At 41.3% G+C, this 19012-nt stretch overlaps 2 protein-coding genes across 2 annotated transcripts; both read right to left on the bottom strand.

Moving 5' to 3' along the window:
* Positions 1–356: 356 nt before the first annotated feature.
* Positions 357–8576, bottom strand: LOC117034449 (N-formyl peptide receptor 2-like). The gene is made up of 2 exons (XM_033127349.1): positions 8421–8576; positions 357–2681 (listed from the first exon to the last, which is right to left on the bottom strand). Exon 2 carries the CDS (start codon positions 2668–2670, stop codon positions 1606–1608), a length of 1065 nt encoding a protein of 354 aa, XP_032983240.1. The 5' UTR covers positions 2671–2681; positions 8421–8576; the 3' UTR covers positions 357–1605.
* A 1092-nt stretch (positions 8577–9668) lies between these two features.
* LOC117034452 (N-formyl peptide receptor 2-like) lies at positions 9669–17688 on the bottom strand. The gene is given in 4 exon segments (XM_033127356.1): positions 9669–11491; positions 11493–11819; positions 11821–12257; positions 17616–17688. Coding segments are annotated over 3 exon segments (1044 nt in total). The 5' UTR covers positions 12247–12257; positions 17616–17688; the 3' UTR covers positions 9669–11200.
* Between the last annotated feature and the right edge of the window lie 1324 nt (positions 17689–19012).

The following is a 19012-nucleotide window of genomic DNA, read 5'->3' as shown; positions in this document are numbered from 1 at the left end:
GAGGGGAAGGGAGAAGAAGGATGACTGAGTGAAACAGTGGATGAAGGAAGGATTTTTTTAAAAATTAAATTTCTTGGGGTATCATAGGTTAACAAAGTTATATAAGTTTCAGGTATACAATTCTATAATACATCTGTATATTGCATTTTGTGCTCATCACCCAAACTCTAGTCTCCTGGGTAAAGGATTTTTGATAAGACTACCTAACAGGTATTTCCAGTTTTGATTTTCCTTTTTAGTTGGGGAAGTGTTTGCCAATGAGCCAGGAATGTATGTTACACAACAAAGAACAATTTGTGAGTGATTATTTGCACAGAGCAAGAAAAAAGGATGCATACTATTGTGGATTTAAGAAATAAAGCGTCATTAGTCAACAGCTAGAGTACTTTATTTGAAACAAATTCAAAATATGAATTGTTCATAAAAATGTAAACTACATAGGGGTGAGGATTCACTGACATGGCCCAATTCATGATATGAGGGTCAGAGTAATTAACTAGACATCAAAAGTTCTACTTGATAATCTGGGTGATATTATTGTTTACTGATTCACTAATTCAATAACTATTTATTGAGTATCTGTCACATGTCAGGCATTATTTTACACATAGAAGATCAGGATCCATTAGTGAACAGTACAGACCCCAACCCCAGCCTTCACAGAGCTTACATTCTCATTACTTGAAGGACACCATACGAAGTACACGGTTATCATACTGTTTCATGCCACTACATTTGACAGCTGGGATGAAATGGCTAAATTCGTTGAAAGTTACAATTTACTAAAACTGACAGAAGAGAAAATAGAAAATCTGACTAGTCCAACAACTATTAAATAAATTGAACCTGTTAGTAAAAGCTTTCCCATAAAGAAAACCCAAGATCCAACTAGCTTCACTGGTGAACTTTTCTAAACATTAATGAAAGACATGACCTCAGAGAATAGAATCAGAGGAATCACTTCCCACGTCTTTTTAGGAGGCCATTATAACTTTGATGTAAAACCTGACAAGGACATAGGAGGAAAGTAAAAGAACAGATCCATTTTTACATAACAATAAATGCAGAAATTCTAACCAATCTAGTGAGATTAATTATAAATGTATAAAATACATCATGGCCAAGCATTGTTAATTCTAGGATTACAAATATAATTTATGGTAATGTAAATGAAAGGATAAATACAATATGATCACCTTAATATATACAGAACATGCATTTGACAAAACCCAATTACCATTCATGACTTAAAAAACAAGAAAACCACTACTAAACTAGGAATAGGAAACGTACAAGGTCAGATAAAACAAAATAGCTAAGAAAACCCACACAGCAAACATTTTATGGTGAAACACCAAAGTTTCCCCCTTAATATATTCTTATCATCTAAGCTTTACAAATTTCTCATCACTCTATTATCTTCCTTTGTTCTCTTCCCACCTCCACTCTCTGCAGGGTATAGGCTGAGGTCCTCAAACCAAAATTGACACCAGTAGTACCCTATGTCCATTTGATCACCCAAATCAGGGGGCACCAAAGTATTTTTCAAGATGACTGGCACCAAAGTATTTTTCAAGATGAGAGAAGGGTAGGAGCAGGCACAGCTCACACATGTTCCCCAGCTCCTGACATTTTCTGGGACTCGGCCACTGTGGGAGGTGAAGCAGCTTTGGCTGTTGTGTCACTGGTCTGGGCTGAGTCTTCAGTCAGGGCCCTCTCCAGACTGGCAGGCAGAGAGTGGATCAGTCTTTTCCGGAAGTCTTGGCCCACGAAGACGTAGAGCATTGGATTGAGGCAGCTGTTGAAGAATGCCAGGGATCTCAGTGGATTAACAAAGATTCTGTACTTCTGCTGAAAAAGTGACTCTCTAGACCAAAGTGTGTTCAAAAGGGCAATCACTTGAAAGGGGAACCAACAAAGGAAGAAGGAAGCCACGACAGCAGTGAGGACCCGTAAGGGACGGCTGGAATCCATCATGCCTTTTTTGCGGATCTTGGCAGCTATGAGCCCATAGCAGACAGCAACGATGGACATGGGCGCAGTGAAGCCAATGATGAACCGGATGATCGACCTGGCTGTGGACACTGTGATGGCCACCTTCAATATCTCTTCAGGGGTGTCACCCCAGGATGCAAAGGAGAAAGCACAGTATGTATTCCCATTTCTATCACTTGCTGTAGTCAAGAAGATGAAAATTTGTGAGGTAAGGACTAGTGCAAGAATCCAGGGTGCAATGATCACTTTTGTAGCCAGGCTTACAGTGCGGTGGTTCTGGGCCCAGACTGGATGCAGGACACAAATACAGCGGTCCAGAGCAATGAAAGCAATGAGGAAAACACTTCCAAACAGGTTTATGTCCACCACGGTGTAAACAAACTTGCATAGGAACCAGCCAAAAGGCCATTGTTCTTTCATGACCATTGAGACCATGAGGAATGGTAGAGTGGCAGTGAAGGAGAAGTCAGCTATGGCCAGGTTCAGGTAACACAAGGTGGTGACAGTGCGTGCCATCCGGAATCCAGCCACCCAGATCACAAGCCCATTGCCGAGGATGCCGAGCACAAAGGTGACTCCAAACACCACTAGGGAGAAGTACTGCAGAATAGTGTATGTAGTAGACTCATAGAGCATCTCAGATCTATTCAGAGGGCTGGAGAAGTTGGTTTCCATCTTGCCCACACCTGAAACATTTCAACAATGGCCATTTCTCAGCTGTGAAGCCACCTTACAGCATCTCTATTCAGGCCCACATCCCTTCCACTATGGCTCCCACTCCTAACAGGATACCCACTCGACTGAACCTGTGGCCAGTCATACTGTAAATTTGGCGCTCTCTTGGATGCCCCCTTGGGAAAGGATAGATCTCCATATTTCCATGATTACGAACATGCATTGCACCTATCAGGCTGATTAGTTAAGCAAGAGGGTTACAAGGCTCCTGTCCACCAGCCGGGTACTGAGTGAGATGTGTAGACCACAGAAAGTTGATGAGCGGCATCTTCAGCCATGAACAGTGAGGGAAGCACTAGACTCGGAGTCAGTAGGGTCACATCTTCTTCCACCCATGACTCAGTGCATAGGTGCTGGCAGGATCTGCAACCTCCACCTGCCCCAGGGACTCTCAGACTCCCAGCTCCTGGCCCTTCCCTCTGTGAGAACCCTTGACCTATTGTTTCATTCATCTTTAAGTTAAAATTTCAGAGTGTGGTTTGAGTTTATAGTTAAAGAGCATCTTGAATAGTTACTGGTAATATGTAGTAATGTGTTACATTCTGTGGATTCTGTGCTGGGAACAGTCAGCAAAAGGGGCCTTATCTCTGCATTCAATCCTCTATGTTTCATCATCGGTGTTTGATATGGAGCTCTCCTCTGCTTGGGATGAAAAGGTTTTCACCCATTGTCTAGTTTTAGTGTCTGTGGCATAAAGAACACGAAAGTAGTAGGAATAGTTATATTTGTGGGGGTTCTCAGTAGAGACTATTACATTAAGTGGAATCTAGTTATATTCATGGGGATCCACTTTGGTCTACAAACAACTCTACAATGTTCATTATTTCATAAAAATTAATTGATATTCAGAGCAATTCTGAGATGAGACCTGCCGAAAATCACTTATATAATACATGGTAGATGATGGCTTTCAATTCAGCTGGATCTGAAATCCAATTCATTTCTTCACACTCAACTGTGACAGACATTGCTGGTTGTCCACCCAATCAACATTCTTCTCTGCTAACTACACTCCAATTTTGTTTTCTTACCCTTCAGGGAAGGTGTTTCTCTTCACCTTTGCAGGCAAATCCTGATGGACTTAGTAGTAGCTGGAATCCTCTGCTTTGCATGGGATTCTTTTAGCAGTGGGCACCTGACCAAATCCTGGACACTAACACTCGGGAAAGATATTCTGGGCAGCCTCTGGACAGGCTTCTGGGATAGATTTCCTTGCTCCTAAGAATGCACAAAAATGTAGTGTCTGCCTCTAGTCCAGATCACATCAGTAAGTATTGCCTCCAGATTCAACCCAATGTCTGTGTGACCCACTTGGTCATGACATTTGACTGATAAATTTCCTTATACTGTGGTGTGAACTTTATCAAAATGGTCTAGTGTGGCTGTCAAAATGTACATTCATGAACCCCATTCAAAAATCTCTGCATAACAGCCAATTATTTTCTATGGCCATGAACATTTGCATATCATCTTGGCCTAGGCTATTTTGCCTCCTGAGGAGAAATGCAATTTTCAGCATCTATTCACATTTAATCCTTGTAATAATATGGCAAGACATCCATTGTCATCCCTTTTTTACAAGGGGAAAATCTGGCCCAGGGTTTTCAGCAGTGTTCACCACCACTCCCAGCCAGTCTGTAAGCTCCGAAAACCAGATTGAACCAATTCCAGAGACACTGAGTTTGCCATTCTCAAGTGCTGCCTTTCATTGGTTCCCCCAAGGTTACCTGGAGATGAGCAGACCCTGGTATGACAATTTGCCTCATTCCCTCCCTTCTTGTCTTTCTCCATTTCTCTTTTCTTCCTCTTCACCAGTCACTTTCACCGAGTCTTCTATGGGATATTGCTTACTGTAGTTCAGGGTTTCCTAACCTTGTCACCACTGACATTTGAGGCTAGATAATTCTTTGTTGTGGGGGGCTGTCCGGAACATTCTAAGATGTTTAGCCGTATCTCTGGCCTCCTTGTGCTAGATCCCAGTAGCAACCCCCTCCAGTTGTGACAACCAAAAGTGACAAATGCCCCCTGAGGGGGAAATCACTTCCCCATCGAGAGTCACTGTTACAATGTAGTGTGCCAGGCACAGCACTTAGGTCAATCTGTATTCTAATCTCACGTGTGACACCTGTGCAATATGAGAGCTGACTCAGTGACAGCTCTTCATATTCCTCATCTAGCAAATGGGATGATTTTATGGTGAGCTTTGGTTTTTAGTGAGGATCAGGTGAGAATACATATGGAAATCTTTTAGGCAGAACCGAGTGTTTTTAACAGATGGGAACTCTGGTGCTCATCAGGTTCTGTGCTGTGTCATGGGACTCAGTCCTGAACCATACATTGTAGAAGTTCAAGTTCAGGTCAAGAACAATGCTCATAAGAATCATAGTTACTACTTATGCATATTTTGTGTGGCTAAGAGCTCTTCTTTTAACCCTCATCTCAACTCGTCTCATGTGGCTCTTGAGGGTTGCAAGTGTGAATGTGTGTAAAGCACTGAGCATACTCTGTGACATTATAAATATGGAATCATGTTAGGTATAATTAGTATAACCATTGTACAGATGGGAAGTGAAGACTTAAACTGGTTCCATTAATTATTTAAGGCCCCCAGTTAGAAAGAAATAGAGCCTGAATTTGAGCTCAGGCAGATGAATTCCACCACGTACTTTTCCCCACCACACACTTCCTCAACAGGTTCCTCCAACCACTCAACATGCTACAAGGCATTCAGAAGATATGATGAGCTCAATAATCTCTAAATCACTTCTTTAAAATGTTCATACAATAAAGAAGCATGATTGTGCAATGACAGGTGGAGAAGTCCAGTGAGGCAAATTCGCGATGTTATGGGCCCAGCCTGGTTGCCGAGTGGGGGAGAGAAACTGCGTGCCCCAGATGGTAGTCAGATGGATTATGATGATTAATTGTTGAGCCCCTAAAAGGTGCCAGTCACTGTACAATTTATCACATGCAATTACAACATCCTGGCTTTTGGATGAGTAACATCATCCATGGCTCTGGGAGGGGAAGTGACCTGCCCAATGTCACAATTATTAAGGGTCGCAACTGGATTTATGACCACAGATTTCACATGGAAACTTGCTTACTCTATTTCTTCATCATATTCACATTTTCATGCTTTGAAATAATTGCTTCGCTTCTGTTTTCTCCTCAAACTTCCTAATATCAGCCCCCATCCTTGCTTTCAGCTGATGCCCTGGCCTCATGTTTTAGTGAGAAAATGGTAACAATTATTTGTGACCTTTTTAGGTTTTTCTCACCGAATTCCTTCTGTCTGTTTACACTTGTAACAGTGAATAGAGAGTTCTTGTTCATTCCAGTTCACACAGGGAGTAAAGAGTTCTTACTTATTCCCTCCCCACGTTTGCTCTGAACCCTCACTCTCAACTTCCCAAGAACTACTCTCGTGCACTATGTCTTTTCTGCCAAAACATCTCAAAGGTTTTCTTACTACTAGATCATTCTATCACATAAACATGATCGTATCCCCTCCCTCAGCAAAGAATCCAGCCTCAGCCCATATCCCTTTCCAGCTTCAGCCCTGTTCCTCTCTAGAAGATTCTTTCAGTAAAGAGGATTGACAGCCAGACTTTAGGAGGCCATGTCTCCTTCTCTTCCCCTCTCCTTTCCTCCTAAACACACTCCAATTGTCTTCAGTCCTGTCCACTCTATGAACTGGGCTCTCAGTAAGGATGCTTATGGCCTCATGTCACTGACTCCAGTGAGGCCTTCTCAGTTCTTATCCTGATACCTCTGTGACATGGGACCCATTAGACCCCTTTGTCTTTCTTAAAACACATTTTTCTTAGGCCTTGAGATGATAAAATGTACACACACCCTTTTGATTATAGCTCAATTAGCCACTTTTTCTCAGTCCCAATTACTAGCTTTTTTTTCCTTGTTTTTTTTTTTATTAGTTTCAAGTGCACAAGACAAAGTAATACTTAAATGTTTATCTTTTATATCCCTCACACTGTGTGAACCCCCCGCCCCCATCCACTATCCCTCTGACATTGCACAGAGCCATTACATTTCCACTGTCTCTATTCCTAATGCTGTACTCCGCTTCTTGTAAGTACATACACACACACACACACACACACACACACACACACATACATACAAACTTGTAGTTGACATTCATTATAGTTCAACTTCAGCTTCAGGTGTACAATGCAGTGATCCCAATTACTAGCTTTTGCTCCTCTAAATTTTGGGGTGTCCAAGGGCTTGTACCTACCTCCCTCCATCCTCTAGTTTTTCCATAAGTGATATCATCCAGTCTTGTGGCTTATAATATTGCAGTGATAACTTGTGATCTACAAATCAGCCTTGTCTCTCCCAGAGCTCTGGCCTGATATAACTAACTGAATCTTGCCATCTCCCCTTGGGGATCCCATAGGCACCCCAAACCTAACATTGCCTGAAACAACCTCTCAATTTTTCCATCCTCCCATATCTGGCACTCTTCCAATAATCTGTGTCTATTTGGAGCTTAAACATGAAGTTGTAAAACTCTAAATCTAACATTGATCCTTGAAATCCCCTTCCCTGACCACCCAATCCAATGCAAGCCAAGCCAATCGACTGTATCTACAAAGCGACTGAATCCGCACCTGGAGTCATCGTATGACCACTACCCTTGTCCAAGGCTCTCGTCGGGCTGCTTATTGGCACTAACCTTGCAAGTAGCTTGTTCTTGCTACTGATGCTGTTACCTCCCCTCAATCCATTTTCTAGACAGAAGCCAAATGATCTTTTAAAAACACAAATCATATTATGACATTATTCTGCTCTACATCCTCTAATGGCTTCGAGACTCCTAACCCAAGCTTACCCAGCACTCCTGTGTATCCCTCACCCTCACACCTCCACTGTCCTCTCACCCACTATGATGGACCCACACTGCATTCCTCTGATTCCTGAACATGACAAGTTCATTGCCATGTCAGGCCTTCTGCATCCTCTGTTCCTTCTACATACCATTTTCTTTTTTCAATCTTCCCACATGTGGCTCCTTCTGAATATTTATTTCAGCTTAGATATTATGTCCTCAGAGAGGTCCTATCTGGCCCACAGTGCAAAGCATCTCTCCAAGGTACAGCCTAAGTCACCACAGACTCTTCTATTTTATTTGTCCATTCATTTTTTTTTATTCTACATACCATCCACATTAGTACCTATGCTCCAGAAGACTATCAAGTTCTTTTAATGAGACTATTTCTAGAGTAACATTGTTTAATAGAAGCATGAATGAGAGCTTCATATGTGACTTACAACTTTTCTACAAAGTAGAATAAATTAGTTTTAATCATGTATTAAATTTATTTTAATTCATTTTAATTTATTTCATTTAAATAAATAAATTCATTTTTAATTTATTTTAATTCATGTATTAAATATATTTTATTTCAACATATGAAAACAATAGCATTTGAACACATAACCATTCTAAGAATTATCAATGAGATATTTTGCATTCTTTTTTCTTCCTAAGTCTTTGAATATACTAAATGTGTTTTATACTATAATACATCTTAGGTCAGACTAGCAAGAGTTCAATAACCATATGTGGCTATGCTGGACAGCCCAGCTGTAGAGGTTAGGGGGTATCTGCTACACATAGATGTTAAAATAAACATTTTGAAAATTTCAGGCTTCCAACTTACCACCAGTTGAAATCCTTTTCCTGTGGCCAGTTCCTGGCTTCTAGTGGAGTGACTCAGGCTGGAAGGGTTTCAGCAGATGTTTGTTGAAGAACAAGGGGGCGGGACAAGGGAGCTCAACCAATCAGGTGACAGAAACAGAGCTTCTCACAATTTCCCTGCAGCACCCTGGATACATTGTCAGCTACTCTTTTTAGAAACTTAATGTCTGAATATTACCCTCACCTCTCACCTTTTGTGAGACACAGGAGTTCAGTCTTCTAAATATCAGGGGTCAATGCATCTGGGTGTCCTGGTCCTTTCTTCTTTAAAATTTTTGGAAAATCAAAGAACCAGTAACAGGTGAGAAGAATTAGAGGCAAGCAAACAAACAAACAAACCCCAGAAATTATGGCTAAACAAAAACTAATTTCCTCACTCACACAACACTTCTGATACCAAATGTGTAAGTTTGTCCTACACCAAGAAGTTCTATTCTCTGTGGACCTGAACTTGGTGTTCTACAATCAACTTAATTCTGACACTATCAGGAAGTAGGATCAGATTCCACATGGTAAAGAACTTCATCCTACAAGGCTACCCCCACTTCATGTGCCAGCTGGGTGTCCCTGGTTGCCGTCTTCCCTTATGACTTACCAGCTATAAATCAGAGGTTTCCATGACCCACTCCTTAGTTACAATGGTTTGCTAGTATGTGTCCCAGAATTCAGAAAGTTCATTGTAATTTGTAACAAGAACAGCCAAATAGAGAGATGCACAGGGCAAAGTATGGGGGGATGTGTGTGTGCAGAGTATCCATGTTCTTTGAAGGCTCCCCCACCCAACACCTTGATGTGTTTACCAACCTAGAAGCTCATCAGATCTCATTGTTGAGGATATTTTATAGAGCTTAATGTCCAGCCCCCTCCCACCTCCCATTCCCAGAGGTCAGTGTTTGGGGAGGAAAGTTCCAAAGTGTTAATCACCTGGCTCTACTGAGGCTACCTAGAGGCCCATTTTAATTTAATTTATTAGCATAAATTCTTGTCTGATCAAAAGGGGCTCCTTATGAATGAAAAAAGACAAAACTATCACTCAGGAAATTGCAAGAGTTTAGAAGACTTGTGCCAGGAACCTTTTTTTTTTTTCATTTGAATATTTATTTTGAGTTCTATCTTTTGTTAATGAGTCAGGAAAGTATGTTATATAATAAGGGACAATGTGTGAGTGTTTATTTGCAAAAAGCAAAAAAGACACAGCTAAGTAGTATTGTAGATTGATTTATTTCAAAACAAACACATTGGTGAACAGTTAGCCAGAGTACTTTATTTGAAGCAGAAACTTGAAATCTGAGGTGTTTGTAAAAATTTAAACCACATGGGAATTTGTAAAAATTGTGGGCATGGGATGAGAGTTCTATGGACATGGCCCAATCATAACATGAGGGTCAGAGATAATTTTAACTGTACATTAGGGTTCTCACTTGACACCTCGGTAATACTATATTTATTGATTCTTTAATTCAATAAGTATTTAGTGTGTATCACATATCAGGCACTATTTTACAAATAGGGCATCAAGATTCATGAGTGAACAGTGCAGACCAAAATTCTTTCCCTCAGGTAGCTTACATTGTCATGATGTGAAGAAAACCATACTAAAGTACTGTACGTAGTTGTACTGTTTTATACCAATAAATTTGATAGTTTGGATAAAATAGCTAAATTCCTTAAAGTTTACAGTTTACCAAAACTGTCAGAAGAAGAAGTAGTAAATCTGACTAGTGCAATAACTATTAAATAAATTGAACCTGCTAGTAAAAGAATTCCCAAGACTTCCCTGCTATTAAAAGATAACCCAAGACTGAATTGGCTTCATTGGTGAATTTGTCTAAACATTTATGAAGATACAATACCAGAGAATAGAATCAGAGGAATTACTTCCCAGGTCTTTTTAGGAGGCCATTATAAGTTTGATGTAATACCTGACACAGACATTAGAGGAATGTAAAAGAACAGACCCATCGTTACATAAACATAAAAGCAAAAATTCTACACCAATCTAGTGAGATTAATTATAAACAGGTAAAATACATCAGGACCAAGTGTGGTTTATTCTAGGAATGCACGGCTAGTTTAACATTAAAAAATTAATCTAATTTATGATGATGTAAAAGAAAGGACAAATATACAATAATAATATATACAGAAAATGCATTGATACAATCTAATAGTCATTCATAATTAAGAAAAGAAGAAAACTCTTAGCAAGCTAGGAATAGAAGTAAACCTATGTAGTCTGATAAAAATAGCTTTAAAAAAACCTTACAGGATAATATATGGTGATGGAAAGAATACTGACTCTGGGTGGTGAACACACATGTGGGTATAGATAATGTATTACAGAATTGTACACCTGAAATCTATGTAACTTTACTAACAATTGTCACCCCAATAAACTTTGATTAAAAACAAACAAACAAAAACGTACAGGAAACATCTTACTTAACAGTGAAATACCAAAGTTTTCCCCTTAATATACTCTCTCATCTAAGCTTTACAAATTCCTCATCACTGTCTCTTCTCTCTTGTTCTCTTTTCCCACCTCCACTCTCCCCCGGGTTTAGGCTGAGGTCCTCAAACCAAAACTGACACCAGTAGTACCCTGTGTCCATTTCTTCCCCCTTCCCCCCAAATCAGGGGACACCAAAGTATTTTTCATGATGAGTGGCTCAGTATGACCCAAGGAAAAATGAAGCTGGAACTGGGAGCAGGGTAGGAGCAGGCAGAGCTCAAAAATGTCCCCTAACCCCTTACATTTCCTGTAACTGTGGGAGGTGAAGCAGGTTTGGTTGTTGTGTCACTGGTCTCGGCTGAGTCCTCAGACAGGTCCCTCTCCAGACTGGCAGGTAGGGAGTGGATCAGTCCCTTTTGGAAGCCTTGGCCCACGAAGACGTAGAGCATTGGGTTGAGGCAGCTGTTAAAGAATGCCAGGCAGCTCATCAGGGTAACCAGGACATTAAGAATTTGGTACTTATCCTCAAACAACATCTGTCTGAGCAAAATTGTGCTCAAAAGGACAATCAGTTGAAAGGGGGAAACAACAAAGAAAGAAGGAAACTATGACAGCAGTGAGGACCCGAAAAAGCAGGCTGGAATTCATCATGGCTTCTTTTCGGATCTTGGCAGCTATGAGCCCATAACAGATAGCGATGATGGATGTAGGCATAATTGAGCCAGTGACGAACTGGATGATCCCTCTGTCTGTCAACATGCCTAGGGCCATCTTCCACCTCTCATCAGGGGTGTCACCCCAGGATGCAAAGTAGAAAATACAGTATGTATTCCCACTTCCATCACTTATTATAGTGATGAAGATGAAAATTTGCAAGGTAAAGATTAGTGCAAGAATCCAGGGTGCAATTAATCACTTTTGAAGCCAGTCTAACAGTGCGGTGCTTCTGGGCCCAGACGCAATGCAGGACACAAATACAGCGGTCCAGAGCAATGAAAGCAATGAGGAAGGCACTTCCAAACAGGTTTATGTCCCTCATGCTGTAAACAAACTTGCATAGGAACCAGCCAAAAGGCCATTGTTCTCTCTTGACCATTGAGACCATGAGGAATGGTAGAGTGGCAATGAAGGAGAAGTTGATGAAAGCCAGGTTCAGGTAACACAAGGTGGTTACAGTGTGTGCTATCCAGAATCCAGCCACCCAGATCACAAGCCCATTTTCCGGGATGCTGAGCACAAAGATGATTCCAAGCACCACCAATGAGGTGATCTGCAAAGCAGACAGATGAAACATCTCTTCAGGTCCATTCAGAGGGCTGGAGAAGTTGGTTTCCATCTTGCCCACACCTGAAACATTTCAACAGTGGCCATTTCTTAGCTGTGAAGCCACCTTACAGCATCTCTATTCAGGCCCACATCCCTTCCACTATGGCTCCCACTGTAGCGGGATACCCACTCGACTGAACCTGTGGCCAGTCATACTGTAAATCTGGTGCTCTCTTGGATGCCCCTTGGGAAAGGATAGATCTCCATGTTCCCATGATTATGAACATGCATTGCACCTATCAGGCTGATTAGTTAAGCAAGAGGGTTACAAGGCTCCTGTCCACCAGCCGAGTACTGAGTGAGATGTGTAGACCACAGAAAGTTGATGAGCGGCATCTTCAGCCATGAACAGTGAGGGAAGCACTAGACTCGGAGTCAGTAGGGTCACATCTTCTTCCACCCATGACTCAGTGCATAGGTGCTGGCAGGTGCTGGCAGGATCTGCAACCTCCACCTGCCCCAGGGACTCTCAGACTCCCAGCTCCTGGCCCTTCCCTCTGTGAGAACCCTTGACCTATTGTTTCATTCACCTTTAAGTTAAAGTTTCAGAATGTGGTTTGAGTTTATGGTTAAAGAGCATCTTGAACAGTTACTGGTAATATGTAGTAATGTGTTACATTCTGTGGATTCTGTGCTGGGAGCAGTTAGCGAAGGGGGCCCTATCTCTGCATTCAACCCTCTGTTATTCCTCATCTATATTCAATATGCAGCTCTTCTCTGTTTGGGATGCAAAGGTTTTCACTATTGTATAACTTTAGTGTCGGTAGCATAAAGAATATGAAAGTGATAAGTTTAGTTAATATTTTGGGAGCTCTTGAGACCATGCATTATACTAAGTGGGAATCTACTTATATATATTGGGATCCAGTTTGACCTACATATAACTCTATAATGGTCATTATTTGTAGTTTTCATAAGAATAAATTGATAGAGGAATTATGGGACACGTCCAAAGTCAGGTAGGTAGTAAGTGGTAGAGGAAGGATTTCAATCCAGTTTGATCTGACATCCAAGTCTTTCCTGCACTGCACAGCTGTGACAGAAGTTGCTCGTTGCCCACATTCCCACATTCTTCTCTGCTAACTACATCCCAGTTTTGTTGCATTACTCACCCTTCAGAGAAGGTGTTTCTCTCCATCTTTGCAGGCAAATCCTGATAGACTCAGTAGTAGCTGAAATCCCCTTTGCTTTGCACGGGATTCTTTTAGCAGTGGGCACATGACTAAATCCTGGACACTAACATTCAAGAAAGATATCCTGGGCAGCATCTGGGATAGATTTCCTTACTCTTAAGAATGAGAATCCACAAAAATGTAGTGTCTGCCTCTGGATTAGATCACAGCTGTAACTATTTCATCCAGATTCAACGCAGAAGTTGGTGTGACCCATTTAACCAAATATCCTCATACTATGGCCTGTGAGCTTTATCAGAAATGCCAGGGTGGTTGTTAAAATGATCTTTCCCCACCCCTAGAATGAACCCCTAAAATGAACCCCCACACCTAGAATCTTTGCATAAGAGCCAGTGTTATTTTTCTATTACCACAATCATTTGCATATCATCTTGGCCTGGTCTATTCGGCCTCCTGAGGAGAAATAGCAACTTGCAGCATCTATTCACATTTAATCCTTGTAGTAATATTGCAAGACATCTGTTATCATCCCTCTCTTATCAAGGGGATACTCTGGCCCAGCTATTTCAGCAGTGTGTTCACCACCATGCCCAGCCAGTCTGGGGAGGCAGCAATCTCAGAAAACCAGATTGAACCAATACCAGAGCCACTGGATTTGCCATCTCAAGTGCTACCTTTTAAGGATTCCCCTCGTGGTTGTCTGGGGATGAGCATACCCTGGTATGACAATTTGACTCATTCCCTTCTGTGTCTTTCTCCCTGGCTTCTTTTCTTCCTCTTTTTCCCCCCATTTCTTCCACCTCCTGCCATCTCCCCCCACTCCGGTTCAAGCTGTTGTTTCTCAGTCTAGTTGTGTAGGACACAGCTCCGTGGCCCATGCTGGTATTATGAGCCTTGTGCTCCCCCCACCTGAGGTCGGTCATCAGTCGTTGGTTGGCTGCTCACAGCAGCTCACAGCAGCTCTTGCTGGCTACCGGCTACCGGCCATTCAAGGCAGCACACAGTAGTCCACGGCAGCACAATATGAGGGCTGACTCAGTGACAGCTCTTCATATTCCTCGTCTAGCAAATGGGGTGATTTTGTGGTGAGCATTGGTTTTTAGGTGAGAATTAGGTGAGAATACACATGGAAATCTTTTAGGCAGAACCGAGTGTCTTTGACACATGGGAACTCTGGTGCTCATCAGGCTCGTGCAGTGTCCTGGGACTCAGTCCTGAACCATACATTGTAGAAGTTCAAGTCCAGGTCAAGAACAATGCTCATAAGAATCATAGTTACTACTTATGCATATTTTGTATGGCTAAGAGCTCTTCTTTTAACCCTCATCTCAACTCCTCTCATGTGGCTCTTGAGGGTTGGTTGCAAGTGTGAATGTGTGTAAAGCACTGAGCATACTCTGTGACATTATAAATATGGAATCATGTTAGGTATAATTAGTATAACCATTGTACAGATGGGACGTGAAGACTTAAACTGGTTCCATTAATTATTTAAGGCCCCCAGTTAGAAAGAAATAGAGCCTGAATTTGATCTTAGGCAGATAAGTTCCACCAGAAATGTACTTTTAAACACTTCCCTTGCATAATTCCTCAACAGGTTTTCTCCACCCTCTCAGCATGCTACAGGGCATTCAGAAAATATGATGAGCTCAATAATTAAATCATTGGCTTAAAATATTCATACAACAAGGAAGGATGATTGTGCAATGACAGGTGGAGAAGTCCAGTGAGGCAAATTTGCGATATTATGGGCCCAGCTTAGTTGCAAAGTGGGGGAGAGAAACTGCGTGCCCCAGATGGTACTCAGATGGATTATGATGATTAATTGTTGAGCCCCTAAAAGGTGCCAGTCACTGTACAATTTATCACATGCAATTACAATATCCTGGCTTTTGGATGAGTATCATCATCCATGGCTCTGGGAGGGGAAGTGACCTGCCCAATGTCACAATTATTAAGGGTCGCAACTGGATTTATGACCACAGATTTCACATGGAAACTTTCTTACTCTATTTCTTCATCATACTCACATTTTCATGCTTTGAAATAATTGCTTCACTTCTGTTTTCTCCTCAAACTTCCTAATATCAGCCCCCATCCTTGCTCTCAGCTGATGCCCTGGCCTCATGTTTTAGTGAGAAAATGGTAACAATCAGTTGTGACTTTTTTAGCCTTTTCTCACCCAATTCCTCTTGTCTGTCTACACCTAGTAAGTGTGTAGAGAGTTCCTGTTCATTCCAGTTCACACAAAGAGTCAAGAGTTCTCATTTACTCCCTCCCCACATTTGCTCTGGATCCCTCGCTCTCTCACCTTTCCAAGAATTTATGTGCATTATATCTTTTCTTGCAACACAGCCCCAAGATTTTCTTTCTACTAGATCATTCTATGACATAAACATGATCGTATCCCCTCCCTCAACAAAGTATCCATCCTCAGTCCCTTTCCAGCTTCAGCCCTGTTCCTCTCTAGAAAATTCTTTCAGTAAAAAGGATTGACAGCCAGACTTTAGGAGGTCATGTCTCCTTCTCTTCCCCTCTCCTTTCCTCCTAAACACACTCCAATTGTCTTTGGTCCTGTGCACTCCATGGACCGTGCTCTCAGTAAGGATGCTTATGGCCTCATGTCACCGACTCCAGTGAGGTCTTCTCAGTTCTTATCCTGATACCTCTGTGACATGGGACCCATTAGACCCCTTCTAATTCTTAAAACTCATTTTTCTTAGGCCTTGAGATGATAAAGTGTACACACAACACCTCTTTGTTTTCTTTATAGCTCATTTGGCCCCCTTATCTCTGTCCAAATTGCTACTTTTATCTCCTCTAAATTTACCTCTAATTTTTGGGGTGTCCAAGGACTTGTACCTACCTCCCTCCATCCTCTCGTTTTTCCATAGGTAATATCATCCAGTCTCATATGTTATAATACCGCAGTGATAACTTGTGACCTACAAAATCAGCCTTCCTTTCTCCCCGGAGCTCTGGCCTAGTGTAACCAACTGAATCTTGGCATCTCCCTTTGGGGGTCCCATAGGTACCCCAAACCTGACATTGCCTGACTCAACCTCTTAATTTTTTCATCCTCCCATATCTGGCACTCTTCTAATAACCTGTGCCTATTTGGAGCTGAAACATGAAGTTGTAAAACTCTAAATCTAACATTGATCCTTTAAATCCCCTTCCCTGACCACCCAATCCAATGCAAGCCAAGCCAATCGACTGTATCTACAAAGCGACTGAATCCGCACCTGGAGTCATCGTATGACCACTACCCTTGTCCAAGGCTCTCGTCGGGCTGCTTATTGGCACTAACCTTGCAAGTAGCTTGTTCTTGCTACTGATGCTGTTACCCTCCCTCAATCCATTTTCTAGACAGAAGCCAAATGATCTTTTAAAAACACAAATCATATTATGATGTTATTCTGCTCAACATCCTCTAATGGCTTCGAGACTCCTAACCCAAGCTTACCCAGCACTCCTGTGTATCCCTCACCCTCACACCTCCACTGTCCTCTCACCCACTATGATGGACCCACACTGCATTCCTCTGATTCCTGAACATGACAAGTTCATTGCCATGTCAGGCCTTCTGCATCCTCTGTTCCTTCTTGGTACCATTCTCTTTTTTTCAATCTTCCCACATCTGGCTCTGTTGAATATTCATATCTGAGCTTAGATATTATATTGTCAGAGAGGTCCTACCTGACCAACAGTGCTAAGCAGTTACCCCAGGTACAGCTGATCTCACCAGTTACTATTCTTGTTTTTATTTTCCATTCATTTATTTTTTATTCCAAATACCCTTGACATTAGTACATATCCTCCAGAAGACTACTCAGTTCTTTCAATGAGACGGTCTAGAGTAAGAATGTCCAATAGAACAATGAATGAACACCTCATATGTGACTTACAATTTTTTTTACAAAGTAAAAGAAATTAATCTTAATAAAATATTTAGTTTAGTAATAATATATGTTACCTTACTCAACATATGAAAACAGTATCATTTGAACATAACCATTCTAAGAATTATCAATAAGAAATTTGCATTCTTTTTTCTTACTAAGTCTTTGAATATACTAAATGTGTTTTACACTACAGCACATCTCAGGTCAGACTAACAGGAGCTCAATGACCATACGTGGCCGAGTATTCTCTACTGGACAGCCCAGCTCTAGAGGTTAGGAGGTATCTGCCACACAGTAGATGGTCAAATAATCATTTTGAAATTGTCAGTCTTCCAACTTACCATCAGCTGAGATTCTTTTCTTGTGGCCAGTTCCTGGCTTCTAATGGAGTGACTCAGGCTTGAAGGGCTTCAGCAAATGCTTTATTGAAAAAGAAGGGGGTGGGACAAGGGAGCTCAACCAATCAGGTGACAGAAACTCAGAGCTTCTTACAATTTCTAGCAGGCACCCTGGCTCTGCTGACAGCGTGCTCTTTTTAGAGCTTAATGTCTGAATATTTTCCTATCTCCCACCTTCTGTGACAGACAGGAGTTCAGTCCTCTAAATATCAGGGGTCAATGCATCTGTGTGTCCAGGCATTGACACCCAGTGATTCAGGAAAATTGAAGAAACAATTACTGATGTGAGAAGAAATAGAGGCAAGCAATAAAAACAGAGGTGATGGTTAAACAAAAACTTGTGTTTCTACTCACACAACACTTCTGACACCAAATGTGTGGGTTTGTTCTACACCAAGAAGTTCTCCAATTCTCTATGGAACTGAATTGGGTGTTCTACAATTTAATTCAATTCTGACCCAAGTATTCTGAATTAGGATCAGATCCCACATGGTAAAGGACTTTATCCCACCAGGCTACCGGCACTTCATATGCCAGTTGGGAGTCCCTGGTTGCCATTTATCCTTCTGACTGACCAGCTATAAATCAGGGTTTCCTTTTAAAAAATGTTTTATTGAGACATAATTCACATATCATAAAATCACCATTTTAAAGCATACATTTGTGGGTTTTAATATATTTACAAGGTTGTACAACTATCACCACTATTTATTTCCAGACCTTTCATCACCCAAAAAAGAAACCATGACCCCATTAGCCGTCACTTCTCATACCCTCCTCCTCCCTGCCCCTGGCAACAAGTAAACTGCTTTCTGTCTCTATGGATTTGCTTATTCTGCACATTTCATGTAAATGGAGTCATACAATATGTAGCCTTTTGTGTCTGGCTTCTTTCACTTAGCATTAAGGTTTTCAAGATTCATCCATGTCGCGCCAGGTACCGAGCTGTACTCCATTCCTTTTCTGGCTGAATAATATTCCATTTTATAGATTCCTCCATATTTTGCTTATCCACTTAACAGTTACTGGACATTTGGGTTATTTTTACTTTGGGACTATTATGAATAATGCTACTATGAACATGAATATTTAAGTTTTGTATAGATATATGATTTCAATTCTCCTGGGTATATACCTACGTAGGTATGGAACTGCTGGGTCATATGGTAACTCTATATTTAAGTTTTTGAGGAACTGCCAAACTTTTCCAAAGCAGCTGCTGCATTTTTCAATCCCACCAGCAGTGTATGAGTGTTCCAATGTCTTCATATCCTCACCAACACTTTTTATTATGTCTTTTTGATTACAGCCATCTTAATGGGTGTGATTTCTCACATGAT

This window comes from Rhinolophus ferrumequinum, chromosome 15, assembly GCF_004115265.2.
Source record: "Rhinolophus ferrumequinum isolate MPI-CBG mRhiFer1 chromosome 15, mRhiFer1_v1.p, whole genome shotgun sequence".
Lineage (NCBI taxonomy): Eukaryota > Metazoa > Chordata > Mammalia > Chiroptera > Rhinolophidae > Rhinolophus > Rhinolophus ferrumequinum.
Note: the sequence above shows the minus strand (reverse complement) of the source record. Positions and strands in the feature narration are given on the sequence as shown.

Coding starts and splice junctions, on each gene's coding strand:
- LOC117034449 (XM_033127349.1), bottom strand. CDS start 2,670: ATGGAAACCAACTTCTCCAGCCCTCTGAATAGATCTGAGATGCTCTAT.